Below are 23,215 nucleotides of genomic sequence, written 5' to 3' on the forward strand. Positions count from 1 at the left end.
AGAGTGTAGAGGCGGCAGGTAGCCTAGTGGTTAGAGTGTAGAGGTGGCAGGTAGCCTAGTGGTTAGAGTGTAGAGGCGGCAGGTAGCCTAGTGGTTAGAGTGTAGAGGCGGCAGGTAGCCTAGTGGTTAGAGTGTAGAGGTGGCAGGTAGCCTAGTGGTTAGAGTGTAGAGGTGGCAGGTAGCCTGGTGGTTAGAGTGTAGAGGCGGCAGGTAGCCTAGTGGTTAGAGTGTAGAGGCGGCAGGTAGCCTAGTGGTTAGAGTGTAGAGGCGGCAGGTAGCCTAGTGGTTAGAGTGTAGAGGCGGCAGGTAGCCTAGTGGTTAGAGTGTAGAGGCGGCAGGTAGCCTAGTGGTTAGAGTGTAGAGGTGGCAGGTAGCCTGGTGGTTAGAGTGTAGAGGTGGCAGGTAGCCTAGTGGTTAGAGTGTAGAGGTGGCAGGTAGCCTGGTGGTTAGAGTGTAGAGGTGGCAGGTAGCCTAGTGGTTAGAGTGTAGAGGTGGCAGGTAGCCTAGTGGTTAGAGTGTAGAGGAGGCAGGTAGCCTAGTGGTTAGAGCGTTGGACTGGTAACCGAAATGGTTGCAAGATCGAATCGCTGAGCTGACAAGGTACAAATCTGTCATTCTACCCCCTGAACAAGGCAGTTAACCCACTGTTCCTAGGCCGTCATTGAAAACTGACTTCCCGAGTTTAAAAAAGACTGATATTCTGACATTTTTTGAAAGCGCAATGTCAGTTTTTATTAGAGTCAGCATATCAATGTAACGTTATTGATCTGTCAGTTTCCCTAGGTAACTCCCTACTTTTCACACTGACACGGTATAAACAGCTCTACAGGATTCACTGTCATGGTGCACAACACTATGCTCATCATGTTTTAGCAGGATCAGATGGTGACAGGTGTCCCAGCAGGGTCAGACAGCCAGGGAAGACCAGTCTACAGAGTTCACGTGAATTTTGCAAATATATTATAACAATCAGTGAATGGTTACAAAGTTCCATCTTGATTTGATGGCTAGACCTTCAGTACAGTAGCTACAGGACAGCAGCTTAAAGCTACAGTATGAGATCTGGGAATTATGGTAATTTCAATTATTGAACCATTGATTGGATAATCCCAATCAACCTATACCAATGGACACCAAGATCATTCTTCGTCATGCCTTATCTGAGCAGGATAAAATGGTGGCAGTAGTCTCATCAGGGTCAGGCATCCAGGGAAGACCAGTGAATTATTTTCAACACTTTATTCTTTCTGTGCAGCAATGGACAAGCCAGAAACTATTTTATGTCAGTTTGACGAAACCTCTAAAGATGATTTCCAAACTGTATCAAGGGTTGATCGAGGCTTTTCCCAATGACACAAAACATGTAAACCAAACATGTGAGGAAGACCTGGGAGACGCTCTTGATGATGATGAATGGATACAGATGTGTGTGTGAAGGCCCAGTCGTGTTCATATCATCTCAGACATAGATTACTGCAGCTTAAAACCATCCAGAGAAGGTACTACATGCTCAAAAAACTGCTCAAAAAAAAATAAAAGGAACACTTAAACAACACAATGTAACTCCAAGTCAATCACACTTCTGTGAAATCAAACTGTGAGACCATATGCTGGTGCGGTTGGCCCTGGGTTCCTCCTAATGCAAGACAATGCTAGACCTCATGTGGCTGGAGTGTGTCAGCAGTTCCTGCAAGAGGAAGGCATTGATGCTATGCACTGGCCCGCCCGTTCCCCAGACCTGAATCCAATTGAGCACATCTGGGACATCATGTCTCGCTCCATCCACCAACGCCACGTTGCACCACAGACTGTCCAGGAGTTGACGGATGCTTTAGTCCAGGTCTGGGAGGAGATTCCTCAGGAGACCATCTGCCACCTCATCAGGAGCATGCCCAGGCGTTGTATGGAGGTCATACAGGCACGTTTAGGCTACACACAATACTGAGCCTCATTTTTACTTGTTTTAAGGACATTACATCAAAGTTGGATCAGCCTGTAGTGTGGTTTTCCACTTTAATGTTGAGTGTGACTCCAAATCCAGAACTCCATGGGTTGATAAGCACAACTCCATGTTGTCAGAACATTCAACTATGTAAAGAAAAAAGTATTTAATAAGAATATTTCATTCATTCAGATCTAGGATGTGTTATTTTAGTGTTCCCTTTATTTCTTTGAGCAGTGTATTGTAGATTGTCATTGAAACAGAAAGCCCATAAGGTTACGTTTCAGAAAAGCTAATGAGCTAATGAGCGAATGAGCTAATGAGCTAATGAGCTAATGAGCTAATGAGCATGTCTCAGCTTAGAATGACAGGGGCCAATTCTAAAACTAAACACTGTGCAATTCAATAAAGCATCCCATGTATGTAACTTTAGTCTTTCACTTTGTTGACCCCATATACTATATGTCAGTGAAACTGAATATCAAGCACTCAGAAATGTAAGTCTCCTGTGGTGGAGATGTAACACACACCAGGAAACATATTTCCACATGTTATGGTCTTGTGAAGGCTGGCTGATTTCTAGCTAAAAAAGTATGTTCTTTTATCTCATCACGTCTACAGATACGCCCTGTTTTTGTTTGCTTGGAAATGTTGATACTGGATACTGTTATCTGAAGAAACTGTGTAATCTAGCATTTATAGCGGCTAAGAAATGCATTGCCATCGATTGGAAGGTTGGTCATCCTCCCACAATGTCGCAATGGATGTATCACTAGGTTTATTTGTTACCAGACTAAGGGTATAATGGATGTGTCACTAGGTTTATTTGTTACCAGACTAAGGGTATAATGGATGTGTCACTAGGTTTATTTGTTACCAGACTAAGGGTATAATGGATGTGTCACTAGGTTTATTTGTTACCAGACTAAGGGTATAATGGATGTGTCACTAGGTTTATTTGTTACCAGACTAAGGGTATAATGGATGTATCACTAGGTTTGATTCATTACCAGACTAAGGGTATAATGGAGGGTATCACTAGGTTTATTTGTTACCAGACTAAGGGTATAATGGATGTATCACTGGAGGTTTATTTGTTACCAGACTAAGGGTATAATGGAGGGTGTCACTAGGTTTATTTGTTACCAGACTAAGGGTATAATGGATGTGTCACTAGGTTTATTTGTTACCAGACTAAGGGTATAATGGATGTGTCACTAGGTTTATTTGTTACCAGACTAAGGGTATAATGGATGTATCACTAGGTTTGATTCATTACCAGACTAAGGGTATAAGAATTGATGTTCTAACTAACCCCAGAACCACAGGAGAATTGATGTTCTAACTAACCCCAGAACCACAGGAGAAGCACATATCTTTCTACCCTCCTACTAGGAGGAGTCACCTCCTTGCATATCTACATAGCCAACACATCTCTGTTGCTAGTCAGGAACTTAAATTGGTTCCTCTCACTGGTGTAGTCATGGCCCCGCTTCCTGCTGGAATCTTTGTGGGCATGAAAGTGCATGTGTCTAATAGGAATGTTCCTTCTCATTTCATCTGATCTGACCTCAAGCCAAATTCCTGACTGAAACCAGACTGTTGCCCTTTGCCTCCCTCCATATGATCCATGTGATTTAGCAATACCATGTTCGACAGAATGTAAACTCCCTGCATCCCCCATTGTCTCACTCGGTAACATTCCATGCTCCTAGTTCTTATCCAATCTCCACTGACCCCAAAATATAGTTTGAGTTTGAGTTTTAAATTATACTTTGTTTTTTACAGGGACAAGTGCACATTAATCAACATTTAATCAACATTTATGTAAAGTAATCAATACGTTCTAGTATAGTTCTAGTATATAGTGTTGTCTGAATAAGTGTATTTCAAACTAGAATCCAACAACCTGAACCACAGGAGAATTGATGTTCTAACTAACCCCAGAACACCCCAGAACCACAGGACAATTGATGTTCTAACTAACCCCAGAACCACAGGAGAATTGATGTTCTAACTAACCCCAGAACACCCCAGAACCACAGGACAATTGATGTTCTAACTAACCCCAGAACCACAGGAGAATTGATGTTCTAACTAACCCCAGAACACCACAGAACCACAGGAGAATTGATGTTCTAACTAACCCCAGAACCACAGGAGAATTGATGTTCTAACTAACCTCAGAACCACAGGAGAATTGATGTTCTAACTAACCACAGGAGAATTGATGTTCTAACTTACCCCAGAACCACAGGAGAATTGATGTTCTAACTAACCCCAGAACCACAGGAGAATTGAATACCCGGAGAGACTGATTGTGACCTATCAGTGAAAACCGGTCACAACCGGTCTGAAGACTTGAATGTCCCTCATTGGCCACCGAATGGATTGCTGTCTTACCTACAGTGCATTTGGAAAGTATTCAGATCCCTCCCCCTTTTCTACATTTCTTTTTTTTACATTAAAATGGATTTTAAAAAATCCTCATCAATCTACACAATCTAAACAGTTTCTTAGAAATTTTAGCAAATTTATATATATAAAAAAACAGAAATACCTTATTTGCTTAAGTATTCAGGCCCTTTGCTATGAGACCGAAATTGAGCACAGGTGCATCCTGTTTCCATTGATCCTTGAGATGTTTCTACAACTTGATTGGAGTCCACCTGTGGTAAATTCAATTGATTGGACATGATTTGGAAAGGCACACACCTGTCTATATAAGGTCCCACAGTTGACAGTGCATGTCAGAGCAAAAACCAAGCCATGAGGTCGAAGGAATTGTCTGTAGAGCTCCGAGACAGGATTGTGTCGAGGCACAGATCTGGGGAAGGGTACCAAAAAATGTACGAAGCATTGAAGGTCCCCAAGAACACTGTGGTCTCCATCATTCTTAAATGGAAGAAGTTTAGAACCACCAAGACTCTTCCTAGAGCTGGCCGCCCGGCCAAACTGAGCAATGGTCACTCTGACAGAGCTCCAGAGTTCCTCTGTGCAGGTGGGAAAACCTTCCAGAAGGACAACCATCTCTGCAGCACTCCATCAATCAGGCCTTAATTGTAGAGTGGATAGATGGGAACCACTCCTCAGTAAAAGGCACATGACAGCCCGCTTGGAGTTTGCCAAAAGGCACCTAAAGGACTCTCAGAGCATGAGAAACAAGATTCTCTGGTCTGATGAAACCAAGATTGAACTGTTTGGCCTGAATGCCAAGCATCACATCTGGAAGAAACCTGGCGCCATCCCTACGGTGAAGCATGGTGGTGGCAGCATCATGCTGTGGGGATGTTTTTCAGCGGCAGGGAAAGGAGACTTGTCAGGATCAAGGGAACGATGAACGGAGCAAAGTACAGAGAGACCCTTAATGAAAACCTGCTCAGGACCTCAGACTGGGGTGAACGTTCACCTTCCAACAGGACAAGGATCCTAAGCACACTGGATCCTTGTCCTGCAATGCAGGAGTGGCTTCGGGACAAGTCTCTGAATGTCCTTGAGGGGCCCAGCCAGAGCCCGGACTTGAACATCTCTGCGGAGACTTGAAAATAGCTGTGCAACGACGCTCCCCATCCAACATGACAGAGCTTGAGAGGATCTGCAGAGAAGAATGGGAGAAACTCCCCAAGTACAGGTGTGCCAAGCTTGTAGCGTCATACCCAAGAAGACTGTAATCGCTGCCAAAGGTGCTTCAACAAAGTACTGAGTAAAGGGTCTGAATACTTATGTAAATGTAATATTTAAGTTTTTGATTTTTAATACATTTGCAAACATTTCGGGAAAAAAACTGTTTTTGCTTTGTCATTATGGAGTATTGTGTGTAGATTGATGAGGGGGGAAAACAATTTAATACATTTTAGCAAAGGCTTTAACGTTGCATAATGTGGAAAAAGTCAAGGTGTCTGAATACTTTCCAAATGCACTGTACAAGGTAAAGAAACCAATATGTCCTTGTTGTAAATTGGGTGATCTATTCTTTTAACAGACTTGTCATTATATGAACAGGTACAGTCAGGTTCTAGAATTTCACCAGTTATGATTCTATGTTGGTTTGTATGTACAGTATAATTCAGAATGCCAGGCTTGGGCCGGGAATAGGAAGTAGTCTATAAGAGTTCCTTGGGGATATTAGAGTGGGCCTACTTTGGGCTCTAGTGGTCTTAGTTCAGCATCAATCACTTAGATGTGCGAGTGCCAGAGAGAGGGAGAGAATAAGACCGGGCTTGTGTGTGCCTCTCTAATCTAGGAGTTATATGTTCATCATTACAGCAGTTTAACAGTACATGCTACCGTAATCTTATATGAAGAATAAATTGACGCTACAAACGAATCATCAGCAATGATGGTGACAAACCATAGAAAGTGTCACCACTCCTCACCTTTTCTGTTTCTCTGTCTCTCCTCTGTCTCTCCTCTGTCTCTCCCCTGTCTCTCCCCTGTCTCTCCCCTGCTCTCCCTGTCTCCCTGTCTCTCCCCTGTCTCTCCCCTGTCTCTCCCCTGCCCCTCCTCTGTCTCTCCCCTGCCCCTCCTCTGTCTCTCCCCTGTCTCTCCCCTGTCTCTCCCTGTCTCTCCCCTGTCTCTCTCCCTGTCTCTCCCCTGCCCCTCCCTCTGTCTCTCCCCTGTCTCTCCCCTGTCTCTCCCCTGTCTCTCCTCTGTCTCTCCCCCTGTCCCTCCCCTGCCCCTCCTCTGTCTCTCCCCCGTCTCTCCCCTGCCCCTCCTCTGTCTCTCCCCTGTCTCTCCCCTGTCTCTCCCCTGTCTCTCCTCTGCCTCTCCCCTGTCTCTCCCCTGTCTCTCCCCTGCCCCTCCTCTGTCTCTCCCCTGCCCCTCCTCTGTCTCTCCCCTGTCTCTCCCTGTCTCTCCCCTGTCTCTCCCCTGTCTCTCCCCTGTCTCTCCCCTGCCCCTCCCCTGTCTCTCCCCTGTCTCTCCCCTGTCTCTCCCTGTCTCTCCCCTGTCTCTCCCCTGCCTCTCCCCTGTCTCTCCCCTGCCCCTCCTCTGTCTCTCCCCTGCCCCTCCTCTGTCTCTCCCCTGCCCCTCCTCTGTCTCTCCCTGTCTCTCCCCCCTGTCTCTCCCCTGTCTCTCCCCTGCCCCTCTGTCTCTCCCCTGCCCCTCTGTCTCTCCCCTGTCTCTCCCCTGCCCCTCCTCTGTCTCTCCCCTGCCCCTCCTCTGTCTCTCCCTGTCTCTCCCCTGCCCCTCCCCTGTCTCTCCCCTGCCCCTCCTCTGTCTCTCCCCTGCCCCTCCTCTGTCTCTCCCCTGTCTCTCCCCTGTCTCTCCCCTGTCTCTCCCCTGCCCCTCTGTCTCTCCCCTGCCCCCCTCTGTCACTCCCCTGTCTCTCCCCTGCCCCTCCTCTGTCTCTCCCCTGTCTCTCCCCTGCCCCTCCCCTGTCTCTCCCCTGCCCCTCTGTCTCTCCCCTGTCTCTCCTCTGCCTCTCCCCTGCCCCTCCCCTGTCTCTCCCATGTCTCTCCCCTGCCCCTCCTCTGCCTCTCCCCTGCCCCTCCCCTGTCTCTCCTCTGCCTCTCCCCTGCCCCTCCCCTGTCTCTCCTCTGCCTCTCCCCTGCCCCTCCCCTGTCTCTCCCATGTCTCTCCCCTGCCCCTCCTCTGCCTCTCCCCTGCCCCTCCCCTGTCTCTCCCCGTCTCTCCCCCTCTCTCCTCTGTCCCTCCTCTGCCTCTGCCCCCCCCGTCTCTCCCCTGTCTCTCCCCTGCCCCTCCTCTGCCTCTCCCCTGCCTCTCCCCTGTCTCTCCCCTGTCTCTCCTCTGTCTCTCCCCCGTCTCTCCTCTGTCCCTCCTCTGCCTCTCCCCTGCCCCTCCCCTGTCTCTCCCCCGTCTCTCCCCCGTCTCTCCTCTGTCCCTCCTCTGCCTCTCCCCTGCCCCTCCCCTGTCTCTCCCCCGTCTCTCCTCTGTCCCTCCTCTGCCTCTCCCCTGCCCCTCCCCTGTCTCTCCCCGTCTCTCCCCGTCTCTCCTCTGTCCCTCCTCTGCCTCTCCCCTGCCCCTCCCCTGTCTCTCCCCGTCTCTCCCCCGTCTCTCCTCTGTCCCTCCTCTGCCTCTCCCCTGTCTCTCCCCGTCTCTCCCCTGTCTCTCCCCTGCCCCTCCTCTGCCTCTCCCCTGCCTCTCCCCTGTCTCTCCCCTGTCTCTCCTCTGTCTCTCCCCCGTCTCTCCTCTGTCCCTCCTCTGCCTCTCCCCTGCCCCTCCCCTGTCTCTCCTCTGTCTCTCCCCTGTCTCTCCCCTGTCTCTCCTCTGTCCCTCCTCTGCCTCTCCCCTGCCCCTCCCCTGTCTCTCCTCTGTCTCTCCCCTGTCTCTCCCCTGCCCCTCCTCTGCCTCTCCCCTGCCCCTCCCCTGTCTCTCCCCTGTCTCTCCCCGTCTCTCCCCGTCTCTCCTCTGTCTCTCCCCTGTCTCTCCCCGTCTCTCCCCTGTCTCTCCCCTGCCCCTCCTCTGCCTCTCCCCTGTCTCTCCCCTGTCTCTCCCATGTCTCTCCCCTGCCCCTCCCCTGTCTCTCCTCTGCCTCTCCCCTGCCTCTCCCCTGTCTCTCCTCTGCCTCTCCCCTGCCTCTCCCCTGTCTCTCCCCTGCCCCTCCCCTGTCTCTCCTCTGCCTCTCCCCTGCCCCTCCCCTGTCTCTCCTCTGCCTCTCCCCTGCCCCTCCACTGTCTCTCCCATGTCTCTCCCCTGCCCCTCCTCTGCCTCTCCCCTGCCCCTCCCCTGTCTCTCCCCCGTCTCTCCCCCGTCTCTCCTCTGTCCCTCCTCTGCCTCTCCCCTGTCTCTCCCCGTCTCTCCCCTGTCTCTCCCCTGCCCCTCCTCTGCCTCTGCTCTGCCTCTCCCCTGTCTCTCCCCCGTCTCTCCTCTGTCCCTCCTCTACAGGCTGCAACTGATTGATGACCTGACGTATGAAGATGTCAAGAAATGCTACAGGGGCTCGGTGAGTTGTTTTTACTGTGTCCAGATTCCACTGTTTTATTATGGTGTTTCTACCCACTGGAATGTTACATCGGTTCCCTGGGAAACATGAAGTGATGATGTATGAATGTTATGTTGGTTCCCTGGGAAACATGAAGTGATGATGTATGAATGTTACGTTGGTTCCCTGGGAAACATGAAGTGATGATGTATGTCGGTTCCCTGGGAAACATGAAGTGATGATGTATGAATGTTACGTTGGTTCCCTGGGAAACATGAAGTGATGATGTATGAATGTTATGTTGGTTCCCTGGGAAACATGAAGTGATGATGTATGAATGTTATGTTGGTTCCCTGGGAAACATGAAGTGATGATGTATGAATGTTATGTTGGTTCCCTGGGAAACATGAAGTGATGATGTATGAATGTTATGTTGGTTCCTGGAAACATGAAGTGATGAGTGATGATGTATGAATGTTATGTTGGTTCCCTGGGAAACATGAAGTGATGATGTATGAATGTTATGTTGGTTCCCTGGGAAACATGAAGTGATGATGTATGAATGTTATGTTGGTTCCCTGGGAAACATGAAGTGATGATGTATGAATGTTATGTTGGTTCCCTGGGAAACATGAAGTGATGATGTATGAATGTTACGTTGGTTCCCTGGGAAACATGAAGTGATGATGTATGAATGTTATGTTGGTTCCCTGGGAAACATGAAGTGATGATGTATGAATGTTACGTTGGTTCCCTGGGAAACATGAAGTGATGATGTATGTCGGTTCCCTGGGAAACATGAAGTGATGATGTATGAATGTTACGTTGGTTCCCTGGGAAACATGAAGTGATGATGAATGAATGTTATTTTGGTTCCCTGGGAAACATGAAGTGATGATGTATGAATGTTACGTCGGTTCCCTGGGAAACATGAAGTGATGATGTATGAATGTTATGTTGGTTCCCTGGGAAACATGAAGTGATGATGTATGTCGGTTCCCTGGGAAACATGAAGTGATGATGTATGAATGTTACGTCGGTTCCCTGGGAAACATGAAGTGATGATGTATGAATGTTACGTTGGTTCCCTGGGAAACATGTAGTGATGATGTATGAATGTTACGTCGGTTCCCTGGGAAACATGAAGTGATGATGTATGAATGTTACGTCGGTTCCCTGGGAAACATGAAGTGATGATGTATGAATGTTACGTCGGTTCCCTGGGAAACATGAAGTGATGATGTATGAATGTTACGTTGGTTCCCTGGGAAACATGAAGTGATGATGTATGTTGGTTCCCTGGGAAACATGAAGTGATGATGTATGAATGTTACGTCGGTTCCCTGGGAAACATGAAGTGATGATGTATGAATGTTACGTTGGTTCCCTGGGAAACATGAAGTGATGATGTATGTCGGTTCCCTGGGAAACATGAAGTGATGATGAACGAATGTTACGTTGGTTCCCTGGGAAACATGAAGTGATGATGTATGAATGTTACGTCGGTTCCCTGGGAAACATGAAGTGATGATGTATGAATGTTACGTCGGTTCCCTGGGAAACATGAAGTGATGATGTATGAATGTTACGTCGGTTCCCTGGGAAACATGAAGTGATGATGTATGAATGTTACGTCGGTTCCCTGGGAAACATGAAGTGATGATGTATGAATGTTACGTCGGTTCCCTGGGAAACATGAAGTGATGATGTATGAATGTTATGTTGGTTCCCTGGGAAACATGAAGTGATGATGTATGAATGTTACGTCGGTTCCCTGGGAAACATGAAGTGATGATGTATGAATGTTACGTCGGTTCCCTGGGAAACATGAAGTGATGATGTATGTCGGTTCCCTGGGAAACATGAAGTGATGATGTATGAATGTTACGTCGGTTCCCTGGGAAACATGAAGTGATGATGTATGAATGTTACGTTGGTTCCCTGGGAAACATGAAGTGATGATGAATGAATGTTATGTTGGTTCCCTGGGAAACATGAAGTGATGATGTATGAATGTTACGTCGGTTCCCTGGGAAACATGAAGTGATGATGTATGAATGTTACGTCGGTTCCCTGGGAAACATGAAGTGATGATGTATGAATGTTACGTCGGTTCCCTGGGAAACATGAAGTGATGATGTATGTCGGTTCCCTGGGAAACATGAAGTGATGATGTATGAATGTTACGTTGGTTCCCTGGGAAACATGAAGTGATGATCTTTGTCGGTTCCCTGGGAAACATGAAGTGATGATGTATGAATGTTATGTTGGTTCCCTGGGAAACATGAAGTGATGATGCATGAATGTTATGTTGGTTCCCTGGGAAACATGAAGTGATGATGTATGTCGGTTCCCTGGGAAACATGAAGTGATGATGTATGAATGTTATGTTGGTTCCCTGGGAAACATGAAGTGATGATGTATGTCGGTTCCCTGGGAAACATGAAGTGATGATGAATGAATGTTATGTCGGTTCCCTGGGAAACATGAAGTGATGATGTATGAATGTTATGTTGGTTCCCTGGGAAACATGAAGTGATGATGTATGTCGGTTCCCTGGGAAACATGAAGTGATGATGTATGAATGTTATGTTGGTTCCCTGGGAAACATGAAGTGATGATGTATGAATGTTATGTCGGTTCCCTGGGAAACATGAAGTGATGATGAATGAATGTTATGTCGGTTCCCTGGGAAACATGAAGTGATGATGTATGAATGTTATGTTGGTTCCCTGGGAAACATGAAGTGATGATGTATGAATGTTACGTTGGTTCCCTGGGAAACATGAAGTGATGATGAATGAATGTTACGTCGGTTCCCTGGGAAACATGAAGTGATGATGTATGAATGTTACGTTGGTTCCCTGGGAAACATGAAGTGATGATGTATGAATGTTATGTTGGTTCCCTGGGAAACATGAAGTGATGATGAATGAATGTTATGTCGGTTCCCTGGGAAACATGAAGTGATGATGTATGTCGGTTCCCTGGGAAACATGAAGTGATGATGAATGAATGTTATGTCGGTTCCCTGGGAAACATGAAGTGATGATGTATGAATGTTATGTCGGTTCCCTGGGAAACATGAAGTGATGATGTATGAATGTTACGTCGGTTCCCTGGGAAACATGAAGTGATGATGTATGAATGCTCGGTTCCCTGGGAAACATGAAGTGATGATGAATGAATGTTATGTTGGTTCCCTGGGAAACATGATGATGTATGAATGTTACGTCGGTTCCCTGGGAAACATGAAGTGATGATGTATGAATGTTACGTCGGTTCCCTGGGAAACATGAAGTGATGATGTATGAATGTTATGTTGGTTCCCTGGGAAACATGAAGTGATGATGTATGAATGTTACGTTGGTTCCCTGGGAAACATGAAGTGATGATGAATGAATGTTACGTCGGTTCCCTGGGAAACATGAAGTGATGATGTATGAATGTTACGTTGGTTCCCTGGGAAACATGAAGTGATGATGTGTGAATGTTATGTTGGTTCCCTGAGAAACATGAAGTGATGATGTGTGAATGTTACGTCGGTTCCCTGGGAAACGTGAAGTGATGAAACATGAAGTGGTACTTGAAATGTCACACTGAAATACTGTCTTTACACGGTTTAAGACACGACATGATATTTTGTCATATCAATTGACTGAGTCCAAGTTATTTACCATGGCTACAGTAAATTCAGCAGCCCACAGAATATTGTATGCAGGTCATATAGGTATGAGTTTTAGGATGTTTATTATTATGTGAGGTTGTCTAGTCAAAGCTTCACCTACTCTGGGTCTTCCTTTCCTGTGGCGGTCCTCATGAGAGCCAGTTTCATCATAGCGCTTGATGGTTTTTGCGACTGCACATGCGACCGTATTGACTGACCTTCATGTCTTAAAGTAATGATGGACTATCGTTTCTCTTTGCTTATTTGATCTGTTCTTGCCATATTATGGACTTGGTCTTTTACCAAATACGGCTGTCTTCTGTATAACACCCCTACCTTGTCACAACACAACTGATTGGCTCAAACACATTAAGAAGGAAAGAAATTCCACAAATTAACTTTTAACAAGGCACACCTGTTACTTGAAATGCATTCCAGGTGACTACCTCATTAAGCTGGTTGAGAGAATGCCAAGAGTGTGCAAAGCTGTCTTCAAAGCAAAGGGTGGCAACTTTGAAGAATCTCAAATATAAAATATATTTAGATTTGTTTAACACTTTTTTTGGTTACTACATGATTCCATATGTGTTATTTCATAGTTTTTATGTCTTTGCTATTATTCTACAATGTAGAAAATAGTTTTAAAAAATAAAGAAAAATCCAGTCAAACATTTTACTTGTACTGTACGTACACACACACACACACACACACACACACGACTTATGACTTATGATTTAAATAGCCTTCTCACAGTTTTATACTGCACAACCACACACGTACGCACACACATGCACGCACGCACGCACGCACGCACACACACACACACACACACACACACACACGACTTATGACTTATGATTTAAATAGCCTTCTCACAGTTTTATACTGCACAACCACACACACGCACACACATGCACGCACGCACGCACGCACGCACACACACACACACACACACACACACACACACACACACACACGGCTATTTATCACATGGAAATCACCCACAAACGTTTCCAGAAAAGGAGCTACTGTCTCTGTCTAGCCTCCATTATAACAAGTTTAAACCTTTTCAATTCTGTTAGCACAGCTGAAAACTGTTGTCCTGATTAAAGAAGTTATACAACTGGCTTTCTTTAGACTAGTTGAGTATCTGGAGCATCAGCATTTGCAGGTTTGATTACAGGCTCAAAATGGCCAGAAACCAAGAACTTTCTTCTAGTGTCTAGCCACAGAGTTTCTTAACCCAGAGGCGCATCATCGCAAGACTTCCTGAAACGCTTGCGAAACAGACCAAGCAGACCAGGCCAGAGTTTGGTGTTTGAGGAATCAATGAGAGAAGTGAAAAATTATTCTTTAGTTGTTAATTCGATTGAAATCCAAAGGCCCAACGTAGATCCGAACCGGAACATGTTATTACTACAACCTCATGAAAGTGACAACCTGATATGATTTCATTTTTTTCAAAAACAACGTTATATCGAAAGAGTGCCTTTGATTTGACAGCCTTCACATGCACAGTTCGGCACGAGACGACTGTTAGCCCTGATGACGTGTTTCTACTCATAAGCTTAGCTAGCCAACGTCGCCATGACATCGCCGACAAGTGTGATCTGGAATTTCTATTGGAGAAGCAGTTTTGGCCAATCTTCATTTCATACTGTACTGTCTTTGGTCGAGCCTCAATTATAACCCAGGCTGAGACACAGAGGGGAAGGGATTGTCTGTCACACCATTACAGGGGACAGAGAAGGGAAGGGAGCACTGTTAGATGTTACACAGGAAGAAAAAATTGTGTGTGTCTGAGTTAGAACACAACACAGTGTGACACAGGAAGTGTGTCTGAGTTAGAACACTACACAGTGTGACACAGGAAGTGTGTCTGAGTTAGAACACTACACAGTGTGACACAGGAAGTGTGTCTGAGTTAGAACACTACACAGTGTGACACAGGAAGTGTGTCTGAGTTAGAACACAACACAGTGTGACACAGGAAGTGTGTCTGAGTTAGAACACAACACAGTGTGACACAGGAAGTGTGTCTGATTAGAACACTACACAGTGTGACACAGGAAGTGTGTCTGAGTTAGAACACAACACAGTGTGACACAGGAAGTGTGTCTGAGTTAGAACACTACACAGTGTGACACAGGAAGTGTGTCTGAGTTAGAACACAACACAGTGTGACACAGGAAGTGTGTCTGAGTTAGAACACTACACAGTGTGACACAGGAAGTGTGTCTGAGTTAGAACACTACACAGTGTGACACAGGAAGTGTGTCTGAGTTAGAACACAACACAGTGTGACACAGGAAGTGTGTCTGAGTTAGAACACTACACAGTGTGACAGGATTCTGTTTGGGAGAAGTAAAACAGTGAGTGAACATTTTCTGAAAGGAACCTCACCCACCTCTCCTGTCTCACCCTATCTCCCCCTTGTCTTCCCCCATCTTACCCCTGTCTCCCCCTTGTCTCCTCCATCTTATTCCTGTCTCCCCCTGTCTAACCCCTGTCTCCTCCATCTTATTCCTGTCTCCCCCTTGTCTCCTCCATCTTATTCCTGTCTCCCCCTGTCTCTTCCATCTTATTCCTGTCTCCCCCTGTCTCTTCCATCGTATTCCTGTCTCCCCTCTGTCTCACCCCTGTCTCACCCCTGTCTCTTCCATCTTATTCCTGTCTCCCCCTGTCTCACCCCTGTCTCACCCCTGTCTCTTCCATCTTATTCCTGTCTCCCCTGTCTCACCCCTGTCTCCCCCTGTCTCCTCAATCTTATTCCTGTCTCCCCCTGTCTCCTCAATCTTATTCCTGTCTCCCCCTGTCTCCCCCTTGTCTCCTCCATCTTATTCCTGTCTCACCCCTGTCTCTTCCATCCTATTCCTGTCTCCCCCTGTCTCCCCCTGTCTCCCCCTGTCTCTTCCATCTTATTCCTGTCTCCCCTGTCTCTTCCATCTTATTCCTGTCTCTCTTCCCCCTGTCTCTTCCATCTTATTCCTGTCTCCCCCTGTCTCTTCCATCTTATTCCTGTCTCACCCCTGTCTCTTCCATCTTATTCCTGTCTCCCCCTGTCTCTTCCATCTCACCCCTGTCTCCCCCTGTCTCTTCCATCCCTGTCTCACCCCTGTCTCTTCCATCTTATTCCTGTCTCACCCCTGTCTCCCCCTGTCTCTTCCATCTTATTCCTGTCTCCCCCTGTCTCCTCCATTTTATTCCTGTCTCCCCCTGTCTCTTCCATCTTATTCCTGTCTCCCCTGTCTCTTCCATCTTATTCCTGTCTCCCCCTGTCTCTTCCATCTTATTCCTGTCTCCCCCTGTCTCCCCCTGTCTCCTCCATCTTATTCCTGTCTCCCCTGTCTCCTCCATCTTATTCCTCTCTCCCCCTGTCTCACCCTTGTCTCCTCCATCTTATTCCTGTCTCCCCCTGTCTCCTCCATCTTATTCCTGTCTCCCCTCTGTCTCCCCTGTCTCACCCTTGTCTCCTCCATCTTATTCCTGTCTCCCCCTGTCTCACCCTTGTCTCCTCCATCTTATTCCTGTCTCCCCCTGTCTCCTCCATCTTATTCCTGTCTCCCCTCTGTCTCCCCTGTCTCACCCTTGTCTCCTCCATCTTATTCCTGTCTCCTCCCTCTTATTCCTGTCTCCCCCTGTCTCCTCCATCTTATTCCTGTCTCCTCCATCTTATTCCTGTCTCCCCTTGTCTCCTCTGTCTTATTCCTGTCTCACCCCTTGTCTCCTCCATCTTATTCCTGTCTCCCCATCTTATTCCTGTCTCCCCATCTCTCCCCCTGTCTCCTCCATCTTATTCCTGTCTCCCCCTGTCTCCCCCTGTCTCTCCATCTTATTCCTGTCTCCCCATCTTATTCCTGTCTCCCCCTGTCTCACCCCTGTCTCCTCCATCTTATTCCTGTCTCCCCCTGTCTCCCCCTGTCTCCTCCATCTTATTCCTGTCTCCCCCTTTCTCCTCCATCTTATTCCTGTCTCCTCCCTCTTATTCCTGTCTCCCCCTGTCTCCTCCATCTTATTCCTGTCTCCTCCCTCTTATTCCTGTCTCCCCCATCTCCTCCATCTTATTCCTGTCTCCCCTCTGTCTCCCCCTGTCTCACCCTTGTCTCCTCCATCTTATTCCTGTCTCCCCCTGTCTCCCCCTGTCTCCTCCATCTCATTCCTGTCTCCTTCCTCTTATTCCTGTCTCCCCCTGTCTCCCCCTGTCTCCTCCATCTTATTCCTGTCTCCTCCATCTTATTCCTGTCTCCCCCTGTCTCCTCCATCTTACCCCTGTCTCCCCCTGTCTCCTCCATCTTATTCCTGTCTCCCCCTGTCTCCTCCATCTTATTCCTGTCTCCCCCTGTCTCACCCCATCTCCTCCATCATACCCCTGTCTCCCCCTTGTCTCACCTCTCTCACCGCCGTCTCCTCCATCGTACCCCTGTCCCCCCCGTCTTACCCCTGTCTCCCCCTAACAGACCGTCAGCAAGTACAACTCCCAGTACCACAAGCTGTTCCAGAGCGTCCCCAAGGAGGAGATCCTTATGAAAGGTAGGTCAGGGAGACCATCTATTCCTCCTACACTGATCCAATATCCAATAGCACTGTATGTCTATGATGCAACAAGCTCTCACAGTCTCATGTCAGAATTAGACGTTCATCCGTGTTTTCTCAAATGTCATATTTTGAAGGTGTTCCAAACATCACATTTTTTAAATGTCATGTTACTGTACATGTCTGTATCGTTCAAGGTTAAGTTTAGGCATTCATTTTGAATTCTTAAGGTTAGGCATTAACTCAGGATAGTTAAGGTAAGGGTTAAGGTTTGGGATAGGCTTAAAACAAAAATAAAAAAACAACTTTGTATCGTTTGAACATGCAACCTTTGGAATGAGAGGCAGATGCTTTTGCCTATCCACCATCCCCGTACACAAAACCCTAGCAAAACCAAAGCCTACTTAAAGGTAACAGCGCTCACTGCTGCCCCTAGTGGCCGGTTTCCACATCATCTCCTGACGTACTCAGACATGGATGGATGTTAAATACCGACTTGTATCACAGGTGACCTGGCTGCCCGTGGTCTAGTTGTAACACACCTGGTTTAGAAAGGTCACCCCTCTTCCCACCACCGGGGGTTCAATTCCCAGCTCCAACCCTTCACTCTGTTTCTCCCACCTATGTATCACCTCTGTTATGTCATACCTATTTCAAAATACCCCTGAAATATATTAGAAAAAAGTTATGCATTTTCAGTGATTTGTTAATTTAATTTTACCAACATAATGTAAATCCATGTTTCTCAAAATCTTTCAAAATCTTTCATTAAGTTTAACAAAAAGAGAGACAATAGACTGATTGAAAGTCATTGGAGTTCTTTTTTTTAAACATTTTACCCCTTTTTTCTCCCCAATTTCATGGTATCCAATTGTTTAGAAGCTACTATCTTGTCTCATCGTTACAACTCCCGTACGGCTCAGGAGAGACGAAGGTTGAAAGTCATGCGTCCTCCGATACACAACCAAACCAAGCCGCACTGCTTCTTAACACAGCGTGCATCCAACCCGGAAGCCAGCTGCACCAATGTGTCGGAGGAAACACCGTCCACCTGGCAACCTTGGTTAGCGTGCACTGCGCCCGGCCCGCCACAGGCCGGTTACGACAGAGCCTGGGCGCATTTCCTATCTTGCCACGTGACTCTGTTTTTAGAGGATTGTGGGTAACTTCATGATTCTTTCACACAATAGTATATACATGTCTGAAGAAAGAAGAGTATAACTCTATATTAGGATTAGGCAGCGTGTCGTGCCATGAGTCGTAATGGGATCGTGATAAACAGATATCAAAACCATCAGGCTGATTGACGTTCAATGAGCACAGCACCCATTCCCACATGTATGATTGTCGTTCAATGAGCACAGCACCCATTCCCACATGTATGATTGTCAGTGGAAAGTGCAAAGTCCTCATTTCCTGCAGGTCAACATCCAGTTACCGCTGGTACTTTGAACACTGTGCTTGACAATGCCTTCCAAACCGGTACAGAACGGCAAATGATCAAATACACTGTTAACATTAAGACACCAGACAAAGGTATCTAATTCTGCACTAGACAGGACTCAAAATCATCCATCATCATAATGATGTTTAGAAGCTTTAGAGAGAGGAAACAACACCAAAAGAGAAGGTGTATAATTCTGCACTAGACAGGACTCAAATTCTTTTAATTTTTATATCGTGTTTTCAACCTTTTCTGCTAATGTTCCCAGTCCACTTGATTAAGTGGTGTTACGTATTTCCAAACATCTCAGGAGGATGTGTTTCAATAATAAGTTAAGGTTTTCGTCTCCTTCAAGTTGGTGGCAGCTCAGTTGCCATTCATTTTGGGTGTTACAAAGCACTTCATTTTGACAGTGTACTGTCTATGAGCCAATATCCATACTAGCACACTACTGAACTTAGAATGCTTCATACTAATTGGTGGACCATCTGGCTTGGATGTGAATGTGTGCAAACATTTGTGAAGTGTGAAGAAAACAGTCCAAGTCGAAACATTTTGAAATAGGGGTGTTAATCTGCACTTAGTTTGAATAGAGAGTTTGCTCCACTCCAATGTGCAGAGGTTGATTGTACAGTACACTAAGCTAGGTCCTGTATAGCTACAATACAATGATTGAGATATATTCATATTTAATTCCTACTTTTATGGACATTAATTGAGCTTATTTTGACACGTCCCACCTAGAGCTCTAGAAATGCACATGCGCCATACATGCTAATAGTATTAGTTAAAACGCAAACGTTCATTAAAATACACATGTTTGGTATTGAAATAAAGCTACAGTCATTGTGAATCTAGCCACCGTGTCAGATTTTTAAAATGCTTTTCGGCGAAAGCATGAGAAGCTATTATCTGATAGCATGCAACACCCCAAAAGACCCGTAGGGGATGTAAACAAAAGAATTAGCATAGTGCGCTACACAAACCGCACAATAAAATATAAAACATTAATTACCTTTGACCATCTTCTTTCTTTGCAGACCTTGATGTCCCATAATCAATAGTCCATATAAGCCTAGATATCGATCTATGAAGACTGTGTGGAAAACGGAAAAAAAGAGCGTTTCAACGTAACGTCATTTTTTTAAAAGTTAAAAATACGATAAACTTTTCGAAATACCTTTCTAATGCAACTTTAGGTATAACTTAGTTAATAAGCTATAAAAATCATCAGGAGGCGATGTTTTAGCCTGCCGTGTGGAAAAATGTCCGGAAAAACACAGAGACAATGCCTCGGGTCGGTGGTCGGAGAGAATCGGTTCCCTTTGGTCGGATCTACCAAGAATCAATTCAGATTCAAATGAGGAGACTCTATACACCCTGTGGAAGCTGTAGGTACTGCAAGCTTGGCCTCATATATTACGGTTCACCTTTAACAATTCATGGGAGTGGCGCATGGATATTTTTTTCCATCTCCAGTGATCAGATTTTCCTGCGCTTTTCGATGAAACAGACGTTCTGTTATAGTCACAGCCGTGATTTAAACAGTTTTGGAAACGTCTGAGTGTTTTCTATCCACACATACTAATCATATGCATATACTATATTCCTGGCCTGAGTAGCAGGACGCCAAAATACGATTTTTAACAGAATTTCCGAAAAAGTAGGGGGAAGCTTAACAGGTTAAAACCCACGCCAAACTTGCTAGTCACTAAAACACATTTAAAAAGGTAGGCTACACATCAATTTGGACATGTGATTTGAGCCTGACTCAATCAATCCCCCCCCCTTTTTTTCAGGAGGAGACATCACAACTCTCAGGCTTCAGCGTAGGCTTGGGCGAAATACTGTTTATACCGCATACCAGGGTATTTCGAAATGCACTATATACTCTATACATTAGGCTATTTCAGCCACACCTGTTGCTGACAGGTGTATAAAATTGAGCACACAGCCATGCAGTCTCCATAGACAAACATTGGCAGTAGAAGGGCCTGTACTGACGAGCTCAGTGACTTTCAACATAGCACAGTCATAGGATGCCACCTTTCCAACAAGTCAGGTCGTCAAATTTCTGCCCTGCTAGAGCTGCCCTGGTCAACTGTAAGTGCTGTTATTGTGAAGTGGAAACGTCTAGGAGCAACAACGGCTCAGTCGTGAAGTGGTAGGCCACACAAGCTCACAGAACGGCACCGCCGAGTGCTGAAGCGCGTAGCGCGTACAATCATCTGTCCTTTGTTGCAACACTTACTACCGAGTTCCAAACTTCCTCTGGAAGCAACATCAGCACAATAACTGTTAGTCGGGAGCTTCATGAAATGGGTTTCCATGGCCGAGCAGCCGCACACAAGCCTAAGATCACCATGTGCAATGCCAACTGTCGGCTGGAGTGGTGTAAAGCAGTGGAAACACGTTCTCTGAAGTGATGAATCACCTCCATCTCCCTCCATCTTCCTTAATCCCTCTTTAATTCTCTCTTTCTCTTTTGTTACCCCCTCTCTACCCCCCTCTTTCTCTCCATCCCTCCCTCTCACTCTCCATCCCTCCCTCTCACTCTCCACCAGTCTGGGCAACCCTGTACCAGCCTGCTGCATTTAGCTAGAAATGAGTCATTATGACACAGATAATCTTTTTGCCATTTTAGGCTGTTTTTGTTTTGGTTATGACTCATAACTCGTGTCTTGTGACGTTGGTTCATAATCTGTGGTAGAATAGAATTGAGTTTATTTGTTTTTTCATCATTTTATAATTTGTTGTTTGGGTGTCTAAAGATCTATTTGTTAGTATGTGTATGCCCTGAAGAAAATATTTTAGGGATTATGAAAATGACATACTGATATTGTAAATTGAGTTATGTTTCCATATTAATGGAAATCACCACCAATCAACAGTGTTCATATCCCTTTCCTTCAGTGTGTAGGTTTGAAGCCCACTCGTATACAGTGAGTGTACAAAACATTAGGAACACCTTCCTAGTATTGTTGCAACCCCTTTTGCCCTCAGAACAGCCTCAATTCGTCGGGGCATGGACTCAACAAGGTGTCGAAAGCGTTCCACAGGGATGCTGGCACATGTCGACTCCAATGTTTCCCACAGCTGTGTCAAGTTGGCTGGATGTCCTTTGGGTGGTGGACCATTCTTGTTACACAGGGAAACTGTTGAGCGTGAAAAACCCAGTAGCGTTGCAGTTCTTGACACACTCAAACCGATGTGCCTGGGACCTACTACCATACCCTGTTCAAAGGCACATAAATATGTTGTATTGCCCATTCGCCTTCTGAATGGCACACATACACTATCCATGTCTCAATTGTCTCAAAGTTTTAAAATCCTTCTTTAACCTGTCTCCTTCCCTTCATCTACACTGATTTGAAGTGGATTTAACAGGTTGACATCAGTAAGGGATCATAGCTTTCACCTGGTCAGTCTATGTCATGTGAATCCACTCAGCCATGTTTTGTATTCCCGAGGCTAGTCTCCAGCTCTGTATATCCTCCCTCTGGTGTGTTGAATGAAATAGATCAGTATTATAATGCATCTCTTATGGTATTCCCAATCTTATGGTGTCTTTTTCCCCATTCCCAGTGTATTCCTGCGCTCTCCTCCGAGACATCCTACTTCAGGGCCGCCTCTACATCTCCCGCAACTGGCTGTGTTTCTATGCCAACCTCTTTGGGAAGGACATCAAGGTGAGTGTTGATGTTCCAGTGGGAATTGCAACTGCCCTCAGCCTTGACACAAAATGGCTGCTTTCTTCTCACAATGAAAAGAGGGAGTAGACTTATCATCGAGTACAACACTGTCGGTATGATCATTTCAGTTGATAAACAGGTTCTCTTTCTGGACACCCGGCACAGCCAGAAGAGGACTGGCCACCCCACATAGCCTGGTTCCTCTCTAGGTTTCTTCCTAGGTTTTGGCCTTTCTAGGGAGTTTTTCCTAGCCACCGTGCTTCTACACCTGCATTGCTTGCTGTTTGGGGTTTTAGGCTGGGTTTCTGTACAGCACTTTGAGATATCAGCTGATGTACGAAGGGCTATATAAATAAATTCGATTTGATTTGATTTGGACTTGATCTCCATGTTTTCCATTGACTCATTCCAAGATAAATGGATGTCTGTCTCTCTGTTCAATTGCTGAATGTTTCTCTCTTTGAATAGAGAATCAAGATGTCTGATGGAGCCTCGGCACTTAACAACCTGAACACAAAAGACATTCAAATGAATCTCACTGCATTCAGGTTTTCTCTTTATTGTATAGTACACTCTTAGAATGAAAGGTGCTATCTAGAACCTAAAAGGGTTCACCTAAGGGGACAGCCCTATAACCCTTTAAATGTCAAGTTGAGCTGGGAATGTAGTTTTACAAGGGAAATGTTCAACGTGAGATATGCCGTGTGTTTGATGCAGGTATTCAAATACAGTACAATAAAGTGACGTGGTAGCCAGGTTATTCATTGAACAGCAAACTGTTTTACGAGATTTTGACTTCATTTACAGTTAGGGAAATTCAGTTGAGACCCAATTTCGTTATTTACAAATCATTACTTTCATGATACCTGGGAATACAACATAAAAAGGGAGGAGCGAAGTGAAATTAAGGTCTGAATAATATAATCGTTGGTCACATACACAGTCAAGTGTTAAAATGTTTTCAAGAGGAAAGGATATTTGGAACCAATTGACTTATTTCAAATGTGCATCCAGATCAAAATCTAGACCTATGCTTTTCAATGACATAATAAT

General features: G+C 45.8%; 1 protein-coding gene across 4 annotated transcripts in view; it reads left to right on the forward strand.

Annotated features, from left to right (window-relative positions):
* Positions 1-23,215, forward strand: part of LOC112258161 (GRAM domain-containing protein 2A-like) — a 68,983-nt gene that overhangs the window by 26,712 nt on the left and 19,056 nt on the right. For all 4 annotated transcript variants that reach the window (XM_042325641.1, XM_042325572.1, XM_042325552.1 and 1 more), the window contains 3 exons: positions 8,789-8,846; positions 16,951-17,023; positions 22,056-22,159. In XM_042325641.1, the coding sequence (XP_042181575.1) occupies positions 8,789-8,846; positions 16,951-17,023; positions 22,056-22,159 (235 nt within the window). The remainder of the gene's footprint in view (positions 1-8,788; positions 8,847-16,950; positions 17,024-22,055; positions 22,160-23,215) is intronic.

Source organism: Oncorhynchus tshawytscha, linkage group LG01, assembly GCF_018296145.1.
Source record: "Oncorhynchus tshawytscha isolate Ot180627B linkage group LG01, Otsh_v2.0, whole genome shotgun sequence".
Classification (NCBI taxonomy): Eukaryota; Metazoa; Chordata; class Actinopteri; order Salmoniformes; family Salmonidae; genus Oncorhynchus; species Oncorhynchus tshawytscha.